Raw genomic sequence first — 17,520 nt, 5'->3', positions numbered from 1 at the left:
AGTATAAATATTATCTATATCATTACTATAAATAATAATAAATTATTATTATGTGTTGTAATTAATAACATTAATAAATGAATAATATTATAGATCATATTAAATTATTTATTCTAAAAAATATTAAGTATTAATGAATAAAGTTCATATTTTTTCCCCAGCTGCATGGTTATGTCAACAGAAAGAAAAGTAATTTCAGAGGTGGAGAAAGTGTTTACATTTTCATTATAGATTATAAAAGCAAACTTTGGATGGAGGAAAAAAATTGATGTTTATTGAAATATTTATTCTGACTTCCTGTTTTCTGTTAAACTAACATTTTTTTGTTGCATGTATACTGGTTTCAGGCTGCGTTTCTATGTGATCATGACCAGTCAGAGGGAGCTGTTCCCACGTTTGACTGCAGACATGCGGCGCTTCAAGAAGCTTCCCCAGATCCACCGTGACCCCAGTGACCTGAGCGACCGCGTCCCTGCGGAGCGGATGGAGGCCGGCGGGGAATCTGAACTGGACCTGTGGGAGGACACCACCGCCCCCGTCACCCCTGCAGCCAGCCCTGAGTCTGACCCCATGGAGAGCCTCCTGCACGCAGACGCAGACACAGACGACTCCCAGGGGCTCTTCTACCTGTGTCCTCTCTTCCCCCTGCTCAGTTCGGAGGTGCTGTCTGCTCGCCGGCAGATTCAGAGCAGCGTGGAGCAGGCCATGGGCCACTGCCGCAGGGATAACCTCTGGAGGAGGCTCTTTCATGGAGAGTACTTGGCTCTGGATAAACTCAAACTCAGCAAGCTGACCTTCGGTGAACTGGAAGAGCTGCTGGATGCTGTGCAGAGCAGATCGGTTTCTGAGATTGACCCGCAGCTGGTATGAAAACACATCCACTGCCCTTCACCTCTAAGAACATCTTTCACACCCATTCATCTAACATTTTATGTTCCTTTCTCTTCATTCCCTCACAGCCACTTTCCATGAATAGGTACAAAATAGGGTCTGAATAGGGTCATTTTTTACCTTTTCAATAAATACTCATTGATCATTTTTGAAAGCACCAGGAGGTCATATAATAATTTTTTTTATATATAAATAAAATTTAATTAAATTCAACTGACATAAAATGTAATTAATAATATTAGTAATGTTATAGGTAATATTTATATTATTAATAAGACAAATAATAAAATAATTATTAGTATTAAGTGCTATAAAAAAAATATTTTTTTATAGATCTGATTAAATTATTTATTCTGGAAAATATTAATTATGTCTGTTATTTAAAAATTAATAAATACATTTAATATTTTCCCCCAACTGATCCCTATTTGTGTCATTTAATTTAATTTAATTTAATTTAAAATTCAATTATATTAAACCCTGATCCTTGTCTGTGTGATTATTAAATTTCATTTAATTATATTAAATTAAACCCTGATCCCTGTTTGTGTGATTATTAAATTTCATTAAATAAAAAAAAGTAATTTAATTTAATTATTTAAAAAAAAAAACTGAATCTAGCAATAAATATTAAATACATTTTTGATAGATTTAGGTTGCCGATTTACCGTAAATTAGGTAGCTAGTTTGGACCAAAATCTTGATTTTGCATGAATTTAAGTATTTGTTTGATTTGGTTCTTAAAATAACTTTGGTAACAAGTAGGGATGCAACGATATTATCAATATTGTGATATTGCGATATCAAAACTGTCTCGATATTATCGTGGTCACATGATGATATGAAACGATAGGTCTTCCGGGCATAAAGTGTAATTTTTAAAATATATTTAAACTTATTATTCTAACATAAAAGGTCTTTAAAGTTGTGTTTTGGGCCATTATGCTTTGGTACCGTATCTGTCAAACAAACTAAAACCGAAAGCACAATATGGCTTAATCCCTTCATCAAGCCTGTTGGCCCTGCACAATTCGTTCAGGTGATCAGCTCGTGATCCGGTGAACGGCTCCGTTCACACTGAATAAATGCAGTCAACTCGTTTATTGCACGTGCTGTGAGTTTAGTGCGCGTTTGGGAACGCAACGGCCACCAGTCATGCTTTATTTTTGCGGCAGATGATTAAAGCATTTCACTAGATTTGTAGTGAGATATGTTTTGTTAGCCTGTTTTCACTGAAGCTGGAGTTTTCCTTCAAAATAAAAGCTTAAATGTGCAGTATGAATTGCTGACAGCTAGCGGTTTAAATGGGTAACGTTACTGCAGTCCAAATTCAAAATATCTCTTTCAAGTGTAGACATTAGGAAAGAAGTATTGTAATTCCCCTGCTGTAGTGTAAAGCAAAAATTATTTTATAAATATAAATGTAAAGTTAAAATAATAACTAATTTACAAAATGTTCATTCTACATCATTTTTTTCTATTCTTCATTTGTCTTTTTTTATATATATCGCGATAAATATCGTATCGTGGACTTCATGTGTCGATATTATCGTATCGTGAGATTTTGATATCGTTACATCCCTAGTAACAAGTTTGAATTGTTGACAAATGCAGTAAACACTATAATAATTGTTTACTACTATTGTAGAATATTATTTAAACAATGTGTTTTAAAAGTACTTTGTTAATTTCATGCTCACAAAATAGTTCTCTAAATAAATAAAATAAAACAAAACTTGTGATTTGTGTCTCTGAAACTTTAAAGAGCCATAGGACGTCCTGTTCATGGAAAGTGCAGCACTCTCTCTTCCTGTACACACTGACAGCAGTCTTTAAGAAACCGTGGGAAAATTGCATGTTTTTTTTCCTTCGTTGTGCAGTTTATTCAGGACGGTTTGATCAGCGGCTGGCTCGGTGCAGTTTGTTTGATGGGTGGCTGACAACAAACATGCTAATTTAGCGTTCCGTAGGGGAAACACGCGGCCTACTCATCAGCACACCGCAATAAACATCAGCTAATTAGCTCAGGAAATCAGCCCTTTAATATTACACTCCGTTCCTTATTTACACCATAAATTATCCCTCCTGGACCAACACGTGCACAGATTCACACGCCGCATCCTTCGCCAACAGTGATTCGATTACACAGCAGCAGTTACTGTAAATGTGTTTGATACGGCACAGATGCATGTCGCTTCAGAAATCATTCTAATATGCTGATTTGCTGCTCAAGAAACATTTCTGATTATTATCAATGATAAAAACAGTTATGCTGCTTCATATTTTTGTGAAAACCATGGTATTTTTATTTTTCAGGATTATCTGTGTGAATAGAAAATTCAAAAGAAAAGCATTTAATTGAAATATAACATTATAAATGTCTTTAATGTCACTTTTGATCAATTTAATGCATGCCAAAATCATAGAAGTGTTAATTTCATTCAACAACAACAAAAAATCATTGCCAAAATCATTTATTTTTTTGTTATGATTATTTATATCTGTATTTGTGCCTTTTGTTTACGGTGTTTCTGTATTTCCTACTGATATTTCCAGTATGATAATGAGGTGGTGTTCGGTTGCCCCTATTGGCTGATCCATCATGCATTATTCTATTACAGTTTTGCAGAGCTGAAACATAACAAAAATCTAAAAATCATTCGGTTTTAGTATTTTTTTAGGTTCTGAATAGGACCTGCATGTGTGTGTGTGTGTGTGTGTGTGTGTGTGTGCTGTGAGCGCAAGCACTTATATGACCATATTGACCATCTTCTGCTTCCACCTGAAGTCTTCACCTCCTCCTGATCCTGAGTTTGCTTTCATTGGCCTCCTGACATCCAGCTGAACTCTGGGAGAATGAGATGCGACGTTTCTTCCACCGGTGACACACAATGATGCCGTAGCCACAGATTCTCCAAACAAGCATATCAGTGGCGTTTGATTCCTCATCTGCACTTCTGTATTCCCTTCACGCGAGCAGGATGGCTTAGTCAATGTTAGCGAGCGGGCCGCTCCTGTGCCACGACTGCTAATGCTAATCTGAGCACTGGGATGATGTATAGCGCTGTCAGAGCCGCACACGCTCACAAAGGAAGTGGAGATGTACTCCTGCTGTGATATCAGACCAGGAGAAACTTGCAGCAAATGACATCTTTTTAAAAATGTACTGCGGCAGTACTGTGAAAACTGCCTTCCTGTGGTTTCGCTGACTTGAAGCGTCCGCAGCTCTCGCCTGCCGCCAGATCCTGCATGAAATCTGATCTGAAACATAACAATGCTTTGTGTGCACAGGCCGGCTAATTTAAAGAGAAATATTCTGGTCAGGTCTTACAGCACCTTAAAGGCTTTTTAAACACAGAATAATCTTTTTCAGCTTTTACTCAAGTTTAAAATATACATAGAAGCTTTCTTATGCATAATGCATGTTATAGTTACATGCATATTTATGCATGTAATATATGTGTAATTTTTTATTTTATTTTGCACTTTTGACAACATTCAGGTTTTTTTGCACACTCATATATTACATGCACAAATATTTGTTTGTTTGAGTGTCCTGCTTTAAATGATACTAGGAAACATTTTTACTCCGAAAGTACATTAATGGACACTTAAAAGTTTGTCCTGGGGAAAAAAAAAATGTTTTAATCAAATATCAATTTGAAAGATTGTAGATAGTTGTTATATTTAATTTCTTGATTCATATTTTTTATTTTATCTGTTTGTAAAATAGTATTATTAAATTACTGTATACAATTCATTGAAGTATAATAAGACTAAATCATATTTTTCTTGAGTTTGCCATGAATGTAGCCTTTGATGCTGAAATGGCGTAAAATGATAAATAAATCCTGAATAATCTCATGTAGTGCAAAATGAAAATTCTGTCCCTGATTTTTTAATGTTTTTGAAAAAAGTCTCTTCTGCTCACCAAGGCTGCATTTATTTGGTCAAAAATACAGTAAAACCAGTAATATTGTGAAATATTATTACAATTTAAAAGAACTGTTTTCTATTTTAAGAAAATAAAATCTGAATAATTAACAAAAATCTTAATAAATAATCTTAATAAAAGTGCAAAATCAAAATTCTGTCATCATCGATGTTGTTGCAAACTTTTAGTGATTGTGTTTTTAGGACTGTTTCCTGAATATGAGTCCTGCCTGGTACCAGAGTCTCATCAAAGTCCTGCTGTCCCGCTTCCCACAGAACTGCAGGCACTTTAAAGACGACGGCGGCGGCATACAGTATCTGGTAAGAGATCTCTTCTGCTCACCAAAGCTGCACTTATTTGATCAAAAATACTGATAAATTGTGAAATATTATTACAATACAAAACAGCTGTTTTATATATGAATATATGTTCAAATGTAATTTATTCTCTGTGATCAAAGCTGAATTTTCAGCATCATTACTCCAGTATTCAGTGTCACATGATCTTCAGAAATCATTCTAATATGCTGATTTGCTGCTCAAGAAACATTTCTGATTATTATCAATGTTGAAAACAGTTGTGCTGCTCCATAATTTTATGGAAATAAAAAGAAAAGCAAGATTTGCAGAGACCAATAGCACTTCAATATTCTTATTCCTTTTTTTAAGCTCATATTCACAGTCTAGATCTTTAGTGTTCATTTTCAGCTTTGCACATGAAGCAGATCCTCAGGCCGTACAGTCGTGTTGTGGGTCGTGTGAGATGTTAGTCCTGTTGGCCGTGTCATAGTACATTACGAGACGGGAAGCGCTGATGGCAAAGCACTCTTGAATCATTATTCTCCTGGAAAGACCTTGAACTCGGTTACTTGAGGCCAGGGAAGCATGTGGTAAAGCGTGGTACATTATGAGACCTCAGTGCCTGTGTACTAGTTCATGTGATGATAATCATCAGATCCTCAAGTGTGTTTGAAAGCCACTTCATGCTGCATTCTGTAATTAGAGATGTTGTGGGCTTATGCAGATTTCCTGAACTGATGATCATTTCATCCTTCATATACACACAAACAACACCTGCCTTTGTTTCCTGAGGCTGACGCTGTGTTTCCTAATGCTGAGCACAAATTCACAACGTTAAATTGATTGTGAAGATCAGGGTTCAATTTAAAAATGAAAAGAAACATCTGGAGTCGAGATGTTTAATGTTTAAATGGTGTGTTGTTTGGGCATAAACTCTCTCTTTTCCAGGCCGTCCTGAACCAGAAGTTCACAGACTGTTTTGTGCTCGTTTTCCTGGACACACAGGCAGGAAAAACGGTGAGTTAACCTTGTATTTTAATTTCTTATTTTATTTAATTTTATTATTTATTAATTTCACATTATTTCATTTCTGCTTTAATTATAGCAATAATATGTATATATAATATTATTATTATATTAAGTGTAAAATTATATATTATGCATTATATTTTTAAACATTTTTCTCCTAGTTCTCATTGCCATAATGCATGTTTTCTTTTAATTATTATTATTAATGATTACACAATTATTATTGACACTAAATTCTGACTATATTACAGCCCAATTATTTAAATATTCAATTTTTATAATTTAAAAGCAGTACAAATACTATCATGATGCATAAATAATGCTAAATAACATTGATTGTATTTGTTTCTTTTTTTTATTATTATTATTTTATTATTTACCTTTTTGTCCTGTTACAGTAATTTTATTTTATTTTTTTCCATTGTCATTGGAACTGGGATGTGAATATGCTTTTATTGAGCTGCAAAATATACTTTTCATTTATTTAATTTTATTATTAAATATACTTATGATTGTGAGGTGAAATGCAACCTGGATCTGTTCTTGCCAGATGAGATTCATTCATTTCTTGCTCATCGAACATGATCCCACTGTAAATCTCGCTGTTTCACCTCGTCTTCTGCTGCCTCCAGAGTCTGAAGGTGGTTTTCAGGGAGCCGTTGCCTGCGCAGACGCAGTCGAGCAGCAGTCCTCCACCGCAGCTGGTCTCCATGTACCACCATCTGGAGTCGGTCATCAACACCGCCTGCTACAACCTCTGGACGGGCCTGCTGTGAACCTGTGTTTCTGCCAGCGGTGCATCAGACGGAGTCAAGAGTCTGAAGTCGGTTTGTGCAAAGATTGAGCTTTGAGCCGCCCGTCGCTCGCAGACTGAGACTGAATGCGTCTCGTGTGTGTAATGCGTGCTGCGTCAGCCAGGTTGCATCCATTTAAGCAATTGAATTGCCAACATTTTGCACAGGAAACCGGCTAAATGCGCCGCCCTGTTGATTGAAGGGCAATTATCCAGGAGGGTGTATTTATTGCGTGTGAAACTCCGCTGGTTTGCCAAAGCCATACTGTCCTTCTGTAGTCTAGTGTTCATTTGTTCTGTGTTTTCTCCATCTCCTCTCAGTTGCTGATGTCGTTTCTGTAGCCTATGTGCATTTTTTTTTTTTTTGACCAACATGATTGTCTTTACTGCCGTTTTTTCATCCCGAAAGTGCCTTTATTTTATTTTCATATGAACTTGATGGGAGCTAGCTAGTGTATTATGTTCACCTTTCAAGATGAATCTCTTAAAGGGACAGTTCACCCAAAAATGAAATTCTGTCATAAGTTACTCAGCCTCATGTCATTCCAAACCTGTATGAGTTTGTTTCTTCTGCTGAACACAAAAGATGTTTTAAAGAATGTTGGTAACCAGACAGTTGACGGTAGCCATTGACTTCCATAGTGTGGAGAAAAAAAAAATACTATAGAAGTCAATGGCTACCGTCAGCTGTTTGGTAACGAACATTCTTTAAAATATCTTTTGTGTTCAGCAGCTAAAAGTAATGCATATGGGTTTGGAACCGCACAATGGTGAGTAAATGATGACAGGATTTAATTTTTGGGTGAACTGTCCCTTTAAATTAGTCACATGGTCTTCCCGTACCTTCAACATAAAGAGCGGGTAACGATTAGTCTTACTAACTAGCACAGCGCTGAGACGACACTGGACTCGACACTCATTTCACATGAAGGAAAGCAAATGTCTTACCTCCTGCAGTGACAGAAACTGAAGAATGAAAATGTTTTACTGTTTTTTTTTTTTTTTGAAGCACACTGGACATTTTTGAAAGAAAGATTTATTAAAATGTTAGAAGCTGAATTAGCAATTCAAATGTGTGAAAAAATAATTTGTACATTCTGTATATAGATGCGGATTTGTAAGAAAAACACTTAACAATAAATCTTAAATTAAAACATCTGAAGTGTTCTTCATATGCAATGCCTTGAGAGACAGACAAATTAACATTTCATAGCTACTGACAAGTGAAATATTAATAAAACAACTGAAAATGGGAGTCTATGGGTCAATTTTAAGCTTTAGAAAATTACAGTCTTGTCATTTTAATACATGATTGCCTTTTAGAAGAAGCAGGAACTGAAGAAGTGAAGCTGCTCATCAGTTGTGGCTGCTCCAGTATCTTCTGAGCCAGTCCAGACCCGCTTCTGTGGAACCTGGACAATCACATTTACAAATATGAACTATCAATGAAATTTCACTCTATACTCATTGCAATCTAAGAGTTGTTGAACTGTCACAGTGGCTGCAGTCTGGAAATGAAGCATATCAATGAGTAAATGAGATTTAGACTCACAAAATATCTTTACAATGTTTTTGTGCAACATTATTTCGATTTTCATCTATGGACTTGTCAACATACAGTATATCCTGATGGATATGTTTCATGCTGTAAAAGCGATGGTGAGCATTCAAATGTTAAAAACGGCATAAAGCCAAGTGTCCAGTGACTCTGACTCACGCTGAGGTTTGTATTCACAGCCGATGTAGTCCTGATAGTCCAGCTCCTCCAGCAGCTTGAAGAGATACGTGTAACTGAGCTCTCCGTCGCTGTCCGGCTCGTGGCGGTCAGGAACCTGAGCGATCTGGATGTGACCTGTGACAGCGGTAAAACCGTGAGTCAATGGACAGATTTTACTTTGCAATGCATGGATGTTTCTGGCCCAGTGCAGAGCAGGGCTATTATTGTTAACTAAAACATTAATATATATATAACTTGAAATGAAACAAATATTAAGTGAAAATATATATATATATTTTTTTTTACATTTCAACATTTCTTATTTTTAGTTTGTTGACGTACTAAAATAACAAACTAAATATACATAAAAACTATATAGTAATAAAAATTACAAAAACACAAAATTACTATAACCAAAATCTAAAATGTAATTCAAGATATTAACAAAAACTAACAGTATGTGAAAAAAAAAACACAATTCACTAGTTGCTTATTAGAATACAATGTTATATATTAACATATTGGCTGTTTATTAGTACTTAAAAAGCACATATTCTGCATGACCATATTCTACATCCCTAATCCTACCCAATACCTCAACTTAACAACTACCTTACTAACTATTAATAAGCAGCAAATTAGGAGTTTATTGAAGTCGTAGTTAATGGTTTGTTATCGACGAGAATTTGACCTTAAAATAAAGTGTGACCAAATGCACCGAGGAATCATTCATTCTCAATAAAACTATTAAAAAAGTACATAAAATCTAATCAGACTGACTTTAAGAGCAGTGTTACTTGGCATTGACATTTTTATTTCAGTTTTAGTAGTACATCAAGTTAAACTAAATTAAAATGAGAAATGTTGCCTTGACAGCTAGCTGAAATACAAAGGTTTTTTTTTTTTTTTTTACAAAGGCTGTATGGAAAGTATCCAGCCATGTAATATGAAAAATAGAGACATTTATTGAAAAAGATACAAGATATTAAAAACATTGTACATAGGACAATGATGCCTCGGTCCCCTTCAAAGGTGATTTTAGTTTTTGGAAGAGCCAGAAGTCTCACCAAAAAAGTTTCACCAAAAAACACTGCAGGAGACTTGATGCATATATATATATATATATACATTTACCTGTCATTGGTAAGTATTTGCGTATATTCTGTGTTAGGTTGCCATCCATGATCTGCCAGTGGTAGATGTCCTGTAAAAGCAGAGAGACAGATTAGTGATGTTGTTGTTGAAGACTGCAGACTGAGCTGGAGACAGAGAGCCGTCTAGAAACACACTGAAACACAGCAGCTGCCTAATGCACAAACTCCCCTCATATCATTGATTCAGCGCAGGAATCAAAGAGCGTTGAGAGTGATTTTATTATCCTGGAACGGACAGCATGTGCAGTGCAGCCGCTCCGGAATGAGATATGTGAAAATGACTTCAGGTGATGCTCATTTCTCATGGCTGCAATTAAGGTAAAATGCAGAACACAACAGGTTGAAAGAGCAGATAACTAGATTCTCACAGAAAACCACAGTGCTTTGACTATGTGGTCGCTGAGCTGTTTTTAGTGGACTGTAATGTGGTTTCTAGCCTTCTGGTGCTGCTCATGTGGCAGGCAAAAATAACAGATTATTTATATTTTTTTCAAGCAAAATTAATGTACAAAATTTCAGTGTCTATGTAATATTTTGTGTTTTTAGGGGATTTCATTGTGCTAAGTTATATTTATGGAATAGTTATGATCCATTTATTACCTGCTATGCACTTCTTACATGGCCCTGAAAATGAGATTTCCAACTAAAACAGTCATAAATCTTGAATGCTTTGGAGCACAGACTTAAGTTTAGTCTCTTTTTAATGAAGACATTTGGAAAATTAAAAATTGCCATTAAAAAAGTGGAACTAAAAAAAAAAGTTATAGAAGTTTAAGTTTATTGTTATGAAAAATGCACAAAGTTAAATTACTAGTACTATTACATTTACATTTTACATGAAATATATATTTTCCCAATTTGAAGAAGATATCTAAAAAAAATCTTTCAGTAAGACTTTGTTTGGGTGCAGAAATTCAGTGCAGAAATAAAACAAAAATGATAGATAGACAGACAGACAGACACACACAGATAGATAGATAGAGAGAGAGAGAGAGACAGATAGATAGATAGATAGATAGATAGACAGACAGACAGAGAGAGAGAGATAGATAGATAGATAGACAGACACAGCTAGATAGATAGACAGACAGACAGATAGATAGATAGACAGACGGATAGATTGACAGATAGATAGATAGATAGATAGATAGATAGAGACAGACAGATAGATTGACAGACAGACGGATAGATTGACAGACAGATAGATTGACAGACAGACGGATAGATTGACAGACGGATGGATAGATAGATAGATAGATATATAGATAGAGAGAGAGAGAGCCAGATAGACAGACAGACAGACAGATAGACAGACAGACAGAGAGCCAGATAGATAGACAGACAGACAGACACAAAGAGACAGACAGATAGACAGACAGATAGATAGACAGACAGAGACACAGAGAGAGACAGAGACGGATAGATTGACAGACAGACAGATAGATAGATAGATAGATAGATAGACACAGAGAGAGACAGATAGATAGACAGACGGATAGATTGACAGACAGACACAGAGAGAGACAGAAGTGCCAGATAGATAGACAGACAGACAGATAGACAGACAGACAGAGAGCCAGATAGATAGACAGACAGACAGACACAAAGAGACAGACAGATAGACAGACAGATAGATAGACAGACAGAGACACAGAGAGAGACAGAGACGGATAGATTGACAGACAGACAGATAGATATAGATAGATAGATAGATAGATAGATAGATAGACACAGAGAGAGACAGATAGACAGACGGATAGATTGACAGACAGACACAGAGAGAGACAGACAGATAGATTGACAGACAGACAGACAGACGGATAGATTGACAGACAGACAGACAGACAGACAGATAGATAGACACAGACAGACAAACACAGAGAGAGACAGACAGACAGACAGACGGATAGATTGACAGACAGACAGACAGATAGCGAGATAGATAGATAGATAGACAGACAGACAGACAGATATAGACACAGACAGACAAACACAGAGAGAGACAGACAGACAGACAGACAGACATATAGATAGATAGATAGACAGACAGACAGATAGATAGATAGATAGATAGATAGATAGACAGACAGACAGACAGACACAGACAGACAGACACAGAGAGAGACATATAGATAGATATACAGACAGACAGACAGAGATAGATAGAGAGAGAGAGACAGACAGACACACACACACACAGAGAGAGACAGACAGACACACACAGAGAGAGACAGACAGATAGATAGATCTTCATGAATAAGCTTCATGAAAAAGTTTAATGAATAATAATGCTAACAATGACTAAAAATAAAGCTTGAGTGGTAAAGCTCACTCACCATCTGCATCCTGATGCTGGGATGAGCGACTCTCTGTAGAATCACTGCGGCTGCAGAAAGTGTGATGAAGACAAAAACACAGGCGTAAATCATCAGGAATCAAAATACACATAATCATGCTTAGGAAAAACCTTCTTACCTTGGTGTGGGGAGTCGAGGAAATATCGTGGGTCTGTGATCCTGGTGTTGATTGGCTCAATCAATCCCAGAATGCCTTCCTGTACAGGAAAGAGAGAGTCACAGCTGATGAGAAACAAAATACACACAACTAACACTGATAGTCAGCATAAACATAGACTACCGTTCAAAAGATTGGGGCCAGAAAGATTTTAAAATGTTTTTGAAAGAAGTCTCTTCTGCTCACCAAGGCTGCATTTGTTTGATCAAAAATACAGTGAGAACAGTAAAATTCTGAAATATTATTATGTTTGAAAAAACTGTTTTCTGTCACATGATCTTCAGAAATCATTCTAATATACTGATTTGCTGCTCCAGAAACATTTCTGATTATTATCCATGTTGAACACAGTTGTGCTGCTGAATACAGTATCTTTGTGTAAACTGATACATTTTATTTTTCAAGACTTTTTCAAGACAGATGAATATAAAGTTTAAAAAAACAGCATTTATTTGAAATCTCTTGTAACATTGTCTTTATTACTGTCACTTTTTATAAATACATGTTTATTTTACTATACCTATGCATTTGTAGTTTAGTTTTTTTTAATATTACAGTATTCCTGATTGAAAAATCATAACCAAAAAAAAAAAAAGAAAAAGAATAATTAAAAGAAAAATACTAATAATAGAAAGGAATGTAATGTAAACAAATAAATAAATAAAAATAGAAGAATGTTTCATGAATGAATTATTAGTTATGAATTATTAGTGATTACTGATCAAATCGGCAGTCTTTGAGAGACTATTTATTAGGATTTATTACTGTTTCTTACTATTACAAGATTCTGTGACTTCCAAGAATATTGAAATATTTACAGTGAATTAGCCTGTTGTATCAGAACACTGTCGTCAGTTAAGTAGCATACTCCAGAGCTTCTACAGTGGAAAATAAGCACACGTTCTGGCCGCGGTATAATGCGGTAACGGGGCGGAGGTCACCTTTGAGAGGACACCTGCAGCATGTTTGAGGTTCTGCACAAAGGTGTCCTCCATCTCCATGGCAACAGCGCAGCGGTCCGCCCCCGCCGGCACCCTCCCCGCCATCAAGTGGATCCTGGAGAGAGACATTAGCATGAGTTACTCTCAGCAGAGGTAAAACATCTCGGGGTGGCAGCTGATGGAGAAAACGAGCTTCCTGTGGAGGACGTGTGTTAGATCAGACGTTCAGACATCAGGGGAGCCATTTCGGCACATTTCTGACTGTTTTAGTGAGTAACGGCGTGAACGATCATGTCTAGACGCTTACGTTTTGTCTGTGCGATGTTTCCTGTCAGCTTTAGTGTGCGCTGAGCGGGAGGCCGGTTTTATGCTTTACATAATAAGAATGAAGCATAGAACTGTGAATATGAATCAGGTTCATCAAAAACTGCAACCCTGTTATACTTGCGTTATGCATTTGTGTCCTAACCAGGTGCCAAATACAAAGCAACAAGCAATAAAAGTGATCTTGCCCATTTCCACCACAGAAAAAAAGGTCTTTTCTTGCAGGTCATTCTTCTTCTGAGAATAAAAGCCAGAATTACAAGATATAAACACAGAATTGTCAAATATAAACTTAAAAAATAGAAATGCTGAGGTTTTTTTTTTGTTGTTGTTGTTTTGCAATTCCAAGTTTACATTAATTACGACTTTTTTCTCAGAATTGTGCATTTACATCTCATATTTTTTTAGAAATAAAAATATCTTACACTTCTGACTTTTCCTCTCAGAATTGCAAGTTTATAACAATTTGGAGTTTATATCACAATTTTGAAGAAAAAACTGAATTGTAAGCACATAATTGCAAGAAGAAAGTCTGAACCTTTTTTAAACAAACAAAAAAAAAATTTAATGTAACTTGGAAGAATTCTGACTTTTTCTCGCAATTCCAAGTTTACATTTAATATTAAATTACATTGCAATTTAATTTTACATTAAATTATTTTTTTTTGTAAAGGTAATTGCAGCTTTTTATTTCACAAATCTGAGTTTATGAAAAAAGTCAGAATTGTAAGATATAAACTTTTTTTTTTTATTAAGAAATTTCATCTCGCAATTCTACTATTGTGTAAATTCTACTATTTGGTCTCAAAAGTTTAAATTGTGAGATAAAAAATGCATTTTTATTCCAGGGATTCCACACTTGCATGTAAATCCAACACCAAATGTAATAATAATAACAATAAGCTCTGCGACCAACAGAAATACAATCAGTGAAAAGCTGAAGTTACAAACTACACTAGTCACATGAGTTCAATGCCACCATCACTAAACTTCTGACAGCTCTTTCTGTCTTCATTAAAAACATTTTCCTTGAAAGTTGCAAATTAGTTAGAATAGTTTGCAAGAGCATGATTACAAACACAACAAGGCTATAAAGTCACTAGTGAGTAGATGAGATGAACTGTTTGGCGTGATGAAGTTTAATGTCCCTGAAAGCCTCTGTAGTCCCATTTAGACACTTTTTTTCAAGACAAATAAAAACTTGAAAAAATCGCAAGGGTGTACTAATGATGGCTTTTATGTTGTAGAATAAAACAAGAAAACATCTTGAACTTGTGAACACCACAGACCTTGTTTCAGACATTTAACCAAAAACCTGTTAAAAAAAAACAATGACTTGAGGAAGATGGAATTAGAATGACTAAAATACAACTTGTTTCCAGATTTGGCCTACAGAAATATGTCATCTCTGCAGCAATTTACTGGACTAAAATCCTTGTCCTCATGCTTATTAAAAATGAACACAGTTAGGGTGACCATACAGTACATGCTCTTTTTCCTCGACATGTCCATCCCGGGATTTCTAAACTGCCTAAAATGTCCCGGTTTTAGCTTTGTTTTTCTATTGTTTTCATACTTGCTTAAGGTAATGACTGAAAAGTAGTTTGACCAATAGCATGCAGGCACTGCACATAATCAACCAATCGTAGCGTGTGAGAAGACGGGATCTAGAGAACAGTGCAGCAATGCAAATACAAGTACATATGTGACCCTGGACCACAAAACCAGTCTTAAGTGTCAATTTTTCGAAATTGAGATTTATACATCATCTGAAAGCTGAATAAATAAGATTTCTATTGATGTATGGTTTTGTTAGGATAGGACGGTATTTGGTCGAGATACAACTATTTGAAAATCTGGAATCTGAGGGTGCAAAAAAATCTAAATATTGAGAAAATTGCCTTTAAAGTTGTCCAAATGAAGTTCTTAGCAATGCATATTACTAATCAAAAATGAAGTTTTGATATATTTACGGTAGGAAATTTACAAAATATCTTCATGGAACATGATCTTTACTTAATATCCTAATGATTTTTGGCATAAAAGAAAAATCTATAATTTTGACCCATACAATGTATTGTTGGCTATTGCTACAAATATACCCCAGCGACTTAAGACTGCTTTTGTGCTCCAGGGTCACATATAACGTATAAGGAGTGTAGAGAGTTGTTCAATAGGAAAGCAAAGCCAAAACCCGGACATATTAGGCAATTTAGAAATCCCAGCAAGGACATGTCTGGAAAAAAGCGGGCGTATGATCACCCTAAACACAGTGTAAGATGCACACTAGTACCTCCTGCAGTCCAGTGCTTTAGCGTACTGCACCGCCAGATCCAAACCCTGTCTGAACTCCTGCTCTCGTCCAGGAACAGCACCCAATCCCAGATCTCCTGCGCTTAAATCTCCTGGAGGACAAAATCACACATTCCTAAAGATATCGTGACATCTCAGGCCATTGTGACATTATCAGTGCAGCGAAAGTTTGAATGCCAAGCTTTTTACAAATGAACATAAATGGGGCATTCTGCAGCATATCATTTTGCAATACATTTGAGGTTTTCTAACTTCATTTTATAACAGTATTTATAAATTAAGTTCTATCTATTGGACAAAATTACATTGTTTGTGTATGTTACTTTGATTCTCAAAAGGCTGGAGGATGTAGATGTTCATGAAATTAAAACCCTGAAGACCGAGAGCACAACCAAAGACTGAAATGATCCACAAAACGGTTTGAATGAGGTCTGCATATGAAGTGCTGCAAGCTGAACTAATTGCAGAACACTGTGGAGAAGAAAAGGAGGCATTTCTGCCTTGCAAACACTGAAATGTGTTAAATTGTGATTTAGTGTGGTGCAACAAATCTTACATCAGAGCATTGCATCACATGGGTTCATGCTTCCCCCGTGAGTGGAGAAAGGTCGGATCTATTCCATTAAGCAGCTCTATCTGCATATGAAGCACCACTATATCTGTGACCAATGAACTCAGAGTTATTTTATTCCTGTCTGTGACAAACACCCTTCAGAGACCTTTAACTGCGAGCCGACAGGTTACAGAACACGACTCATTATTCCACTGCATCTGCAGTTTCCCTATCTATCTATCTATCTATCCATCTGTCTGTCGCTCACTTGCAGTCTTACCCGGGGGGGTGTTTATGAGCGCAAACTCGAGTCCCGTTTCATCCTTCACGGTTTTTAACTCTTTCAGGTCGGAGCTGTAGATCCACGCCGCCTCGACCGCGCGGAACCCCGCACGCGCCGCGTCGCGCATCCGCTGCGTGACCTCCGGTAACTCCGTGAAGAGCCATGAAATATTGGCACAAAACTTTAACGGCGCCATTGAAGCGTCTGCAGCAGGACAAACACGTGCAGCTGAATGAGAGAGAGACAGCAAAACTAATAACCAACTGAATGATCAAGGTCCAGCGCTTATTGATCAGCCGCTGTCTAAACACGTGCTCAGTGTTTACATCCTCAGCGCTCAGCTGACTGAACACGTGACTCTCTGCGCCTGCGCAGTGCGCACTGATGCTTGTCCCCATAACGCGCTATTACGCATAGTTATGCATCTTTTAAGTGATTACTTGCAAAATTCTTAATTATTACTGCCATTATGATATATTATCTGACTCTTATTTAATTATTTTCCCCATAGAGGAGGAGGTGAGCAGGGTTAATTATCACACTTCTTAGGGAATTTCTGTATAGACACAAACCTTAAAGTCTTGACTACTAAACTAACATTTCACTGTTATTGCCCAGATAAAAAATATTCTAACTCTATTGATAGTGGTGCTAGCTCTAACACTAAATGGGGAATGTTGTCACAATGGGAATCTGCTATTAAACAGCCTAGAGGCATTTTAGCACAAAGTAAATAGAAATGTTTTGGCCAAAATAGATTTTTAGTTAAAATTAG

The 17,520-nt window shown here is 36.3% G+C and overlaps 2 protein-coding genes across 3 annotated transcripts in view; one reads left to right on the top strand and one right to left on the bottom strand.

Annotated features, from left to right (window-relative positions):
- The window catches only part of szt2 (SZT2 subunit of KICSTOR complex), an 89,739-nt gene extending 82,264 nt beyond the window's left edge, over positions 1-7,475 (top strand). Inside the window, exons 73-76 of the mRNA XM_016560919.1 lie at positions 348-864; positions 5,029-5,145; positions 6,073-6,141; positions 6,786-7,475. Of these exons, the coding sequence (XP_016416405.1) occupies positions 348-864; positions 5,029-5,145; positions 6,073-6,141; positions 6,786-6,929 (847 nt within the window). The 3' untranslated portion in view covers positions 6,930-7,475. The remainder of the gene's footprint in view (positions 1-347; positions 865-5,028; positions 5,146-6,072; positions 6,142-6,785) is intronic.
- The window catches only part of hyi (hydroxypyruvate isomerase), a 24,643-nt gene extending 7,589 nt beyond the window's left edge, over positions 1-17,054 (bottom strand). The window contains exons 1-8 of one of the 2 annotated variants that reach the window (XR_001640716.1): positions 16,743-17,054; positions 15,890-16,001; positions 13,273-13,387; positions 12,293-12,371; positions 12,154-12,203; positions 9,798-9,867; positions 8,664-8,798; positions 8,082-8,358 (exon numbers count right to left, since the gene is read on the bottom strand). Coding sequence is in view for 1 of the 2 variants with exons in the window: in XM_016560902.1 (XP_016416388.1) it covers positions 8,303-8,358; positions 8,664-8,798; positions 9,798-9,867; positions 12,154-12,203; positions 12,293-12,371; positions 13,273-13,387; positions 15,890-16,001; positions 16,743-16,941 (816 nt within the window). In the remaining variant the exon portion in view is untranslated. Of the gene's footprint in view, positions 1-7,952; positions 8,359-8,663; positions 8,799-9,797; positions 9,868-12,153; positions 12,204-12,292; positions 12,372-13,272; positions 13,388-15,889; positions 16,002-16,742 lie in introns of those variants that run through there. The other variant, XM_016560902.1, reaches the window with a different exon arrangement.
- Positions 17,055-17,520: the final 466 nt, after the last annotated feature.

Source organism: Sinocyclocheilus rhinocerous, unplaced genomic scaffold (genome assembly GCF_001515625.1).
Source record: "Sinocyclocheilus rhinocerous isolate Xijiao unplaced genomic scaffold, SAMN03320098_v1.1 scaffold588, whole genome shotgun sequence".
NCBI lineage: Eukaryota > Metazoa > Chordata > Actinopteri > Cypriniformes > Cyprinidae > Sinocyclocheilus > Sinocyclocheilus rhinocerous.
Note: the sequence above shows the minus strand (reverse complement) of the source record. Positions and strands in the feature narration are given on the sequence as shown.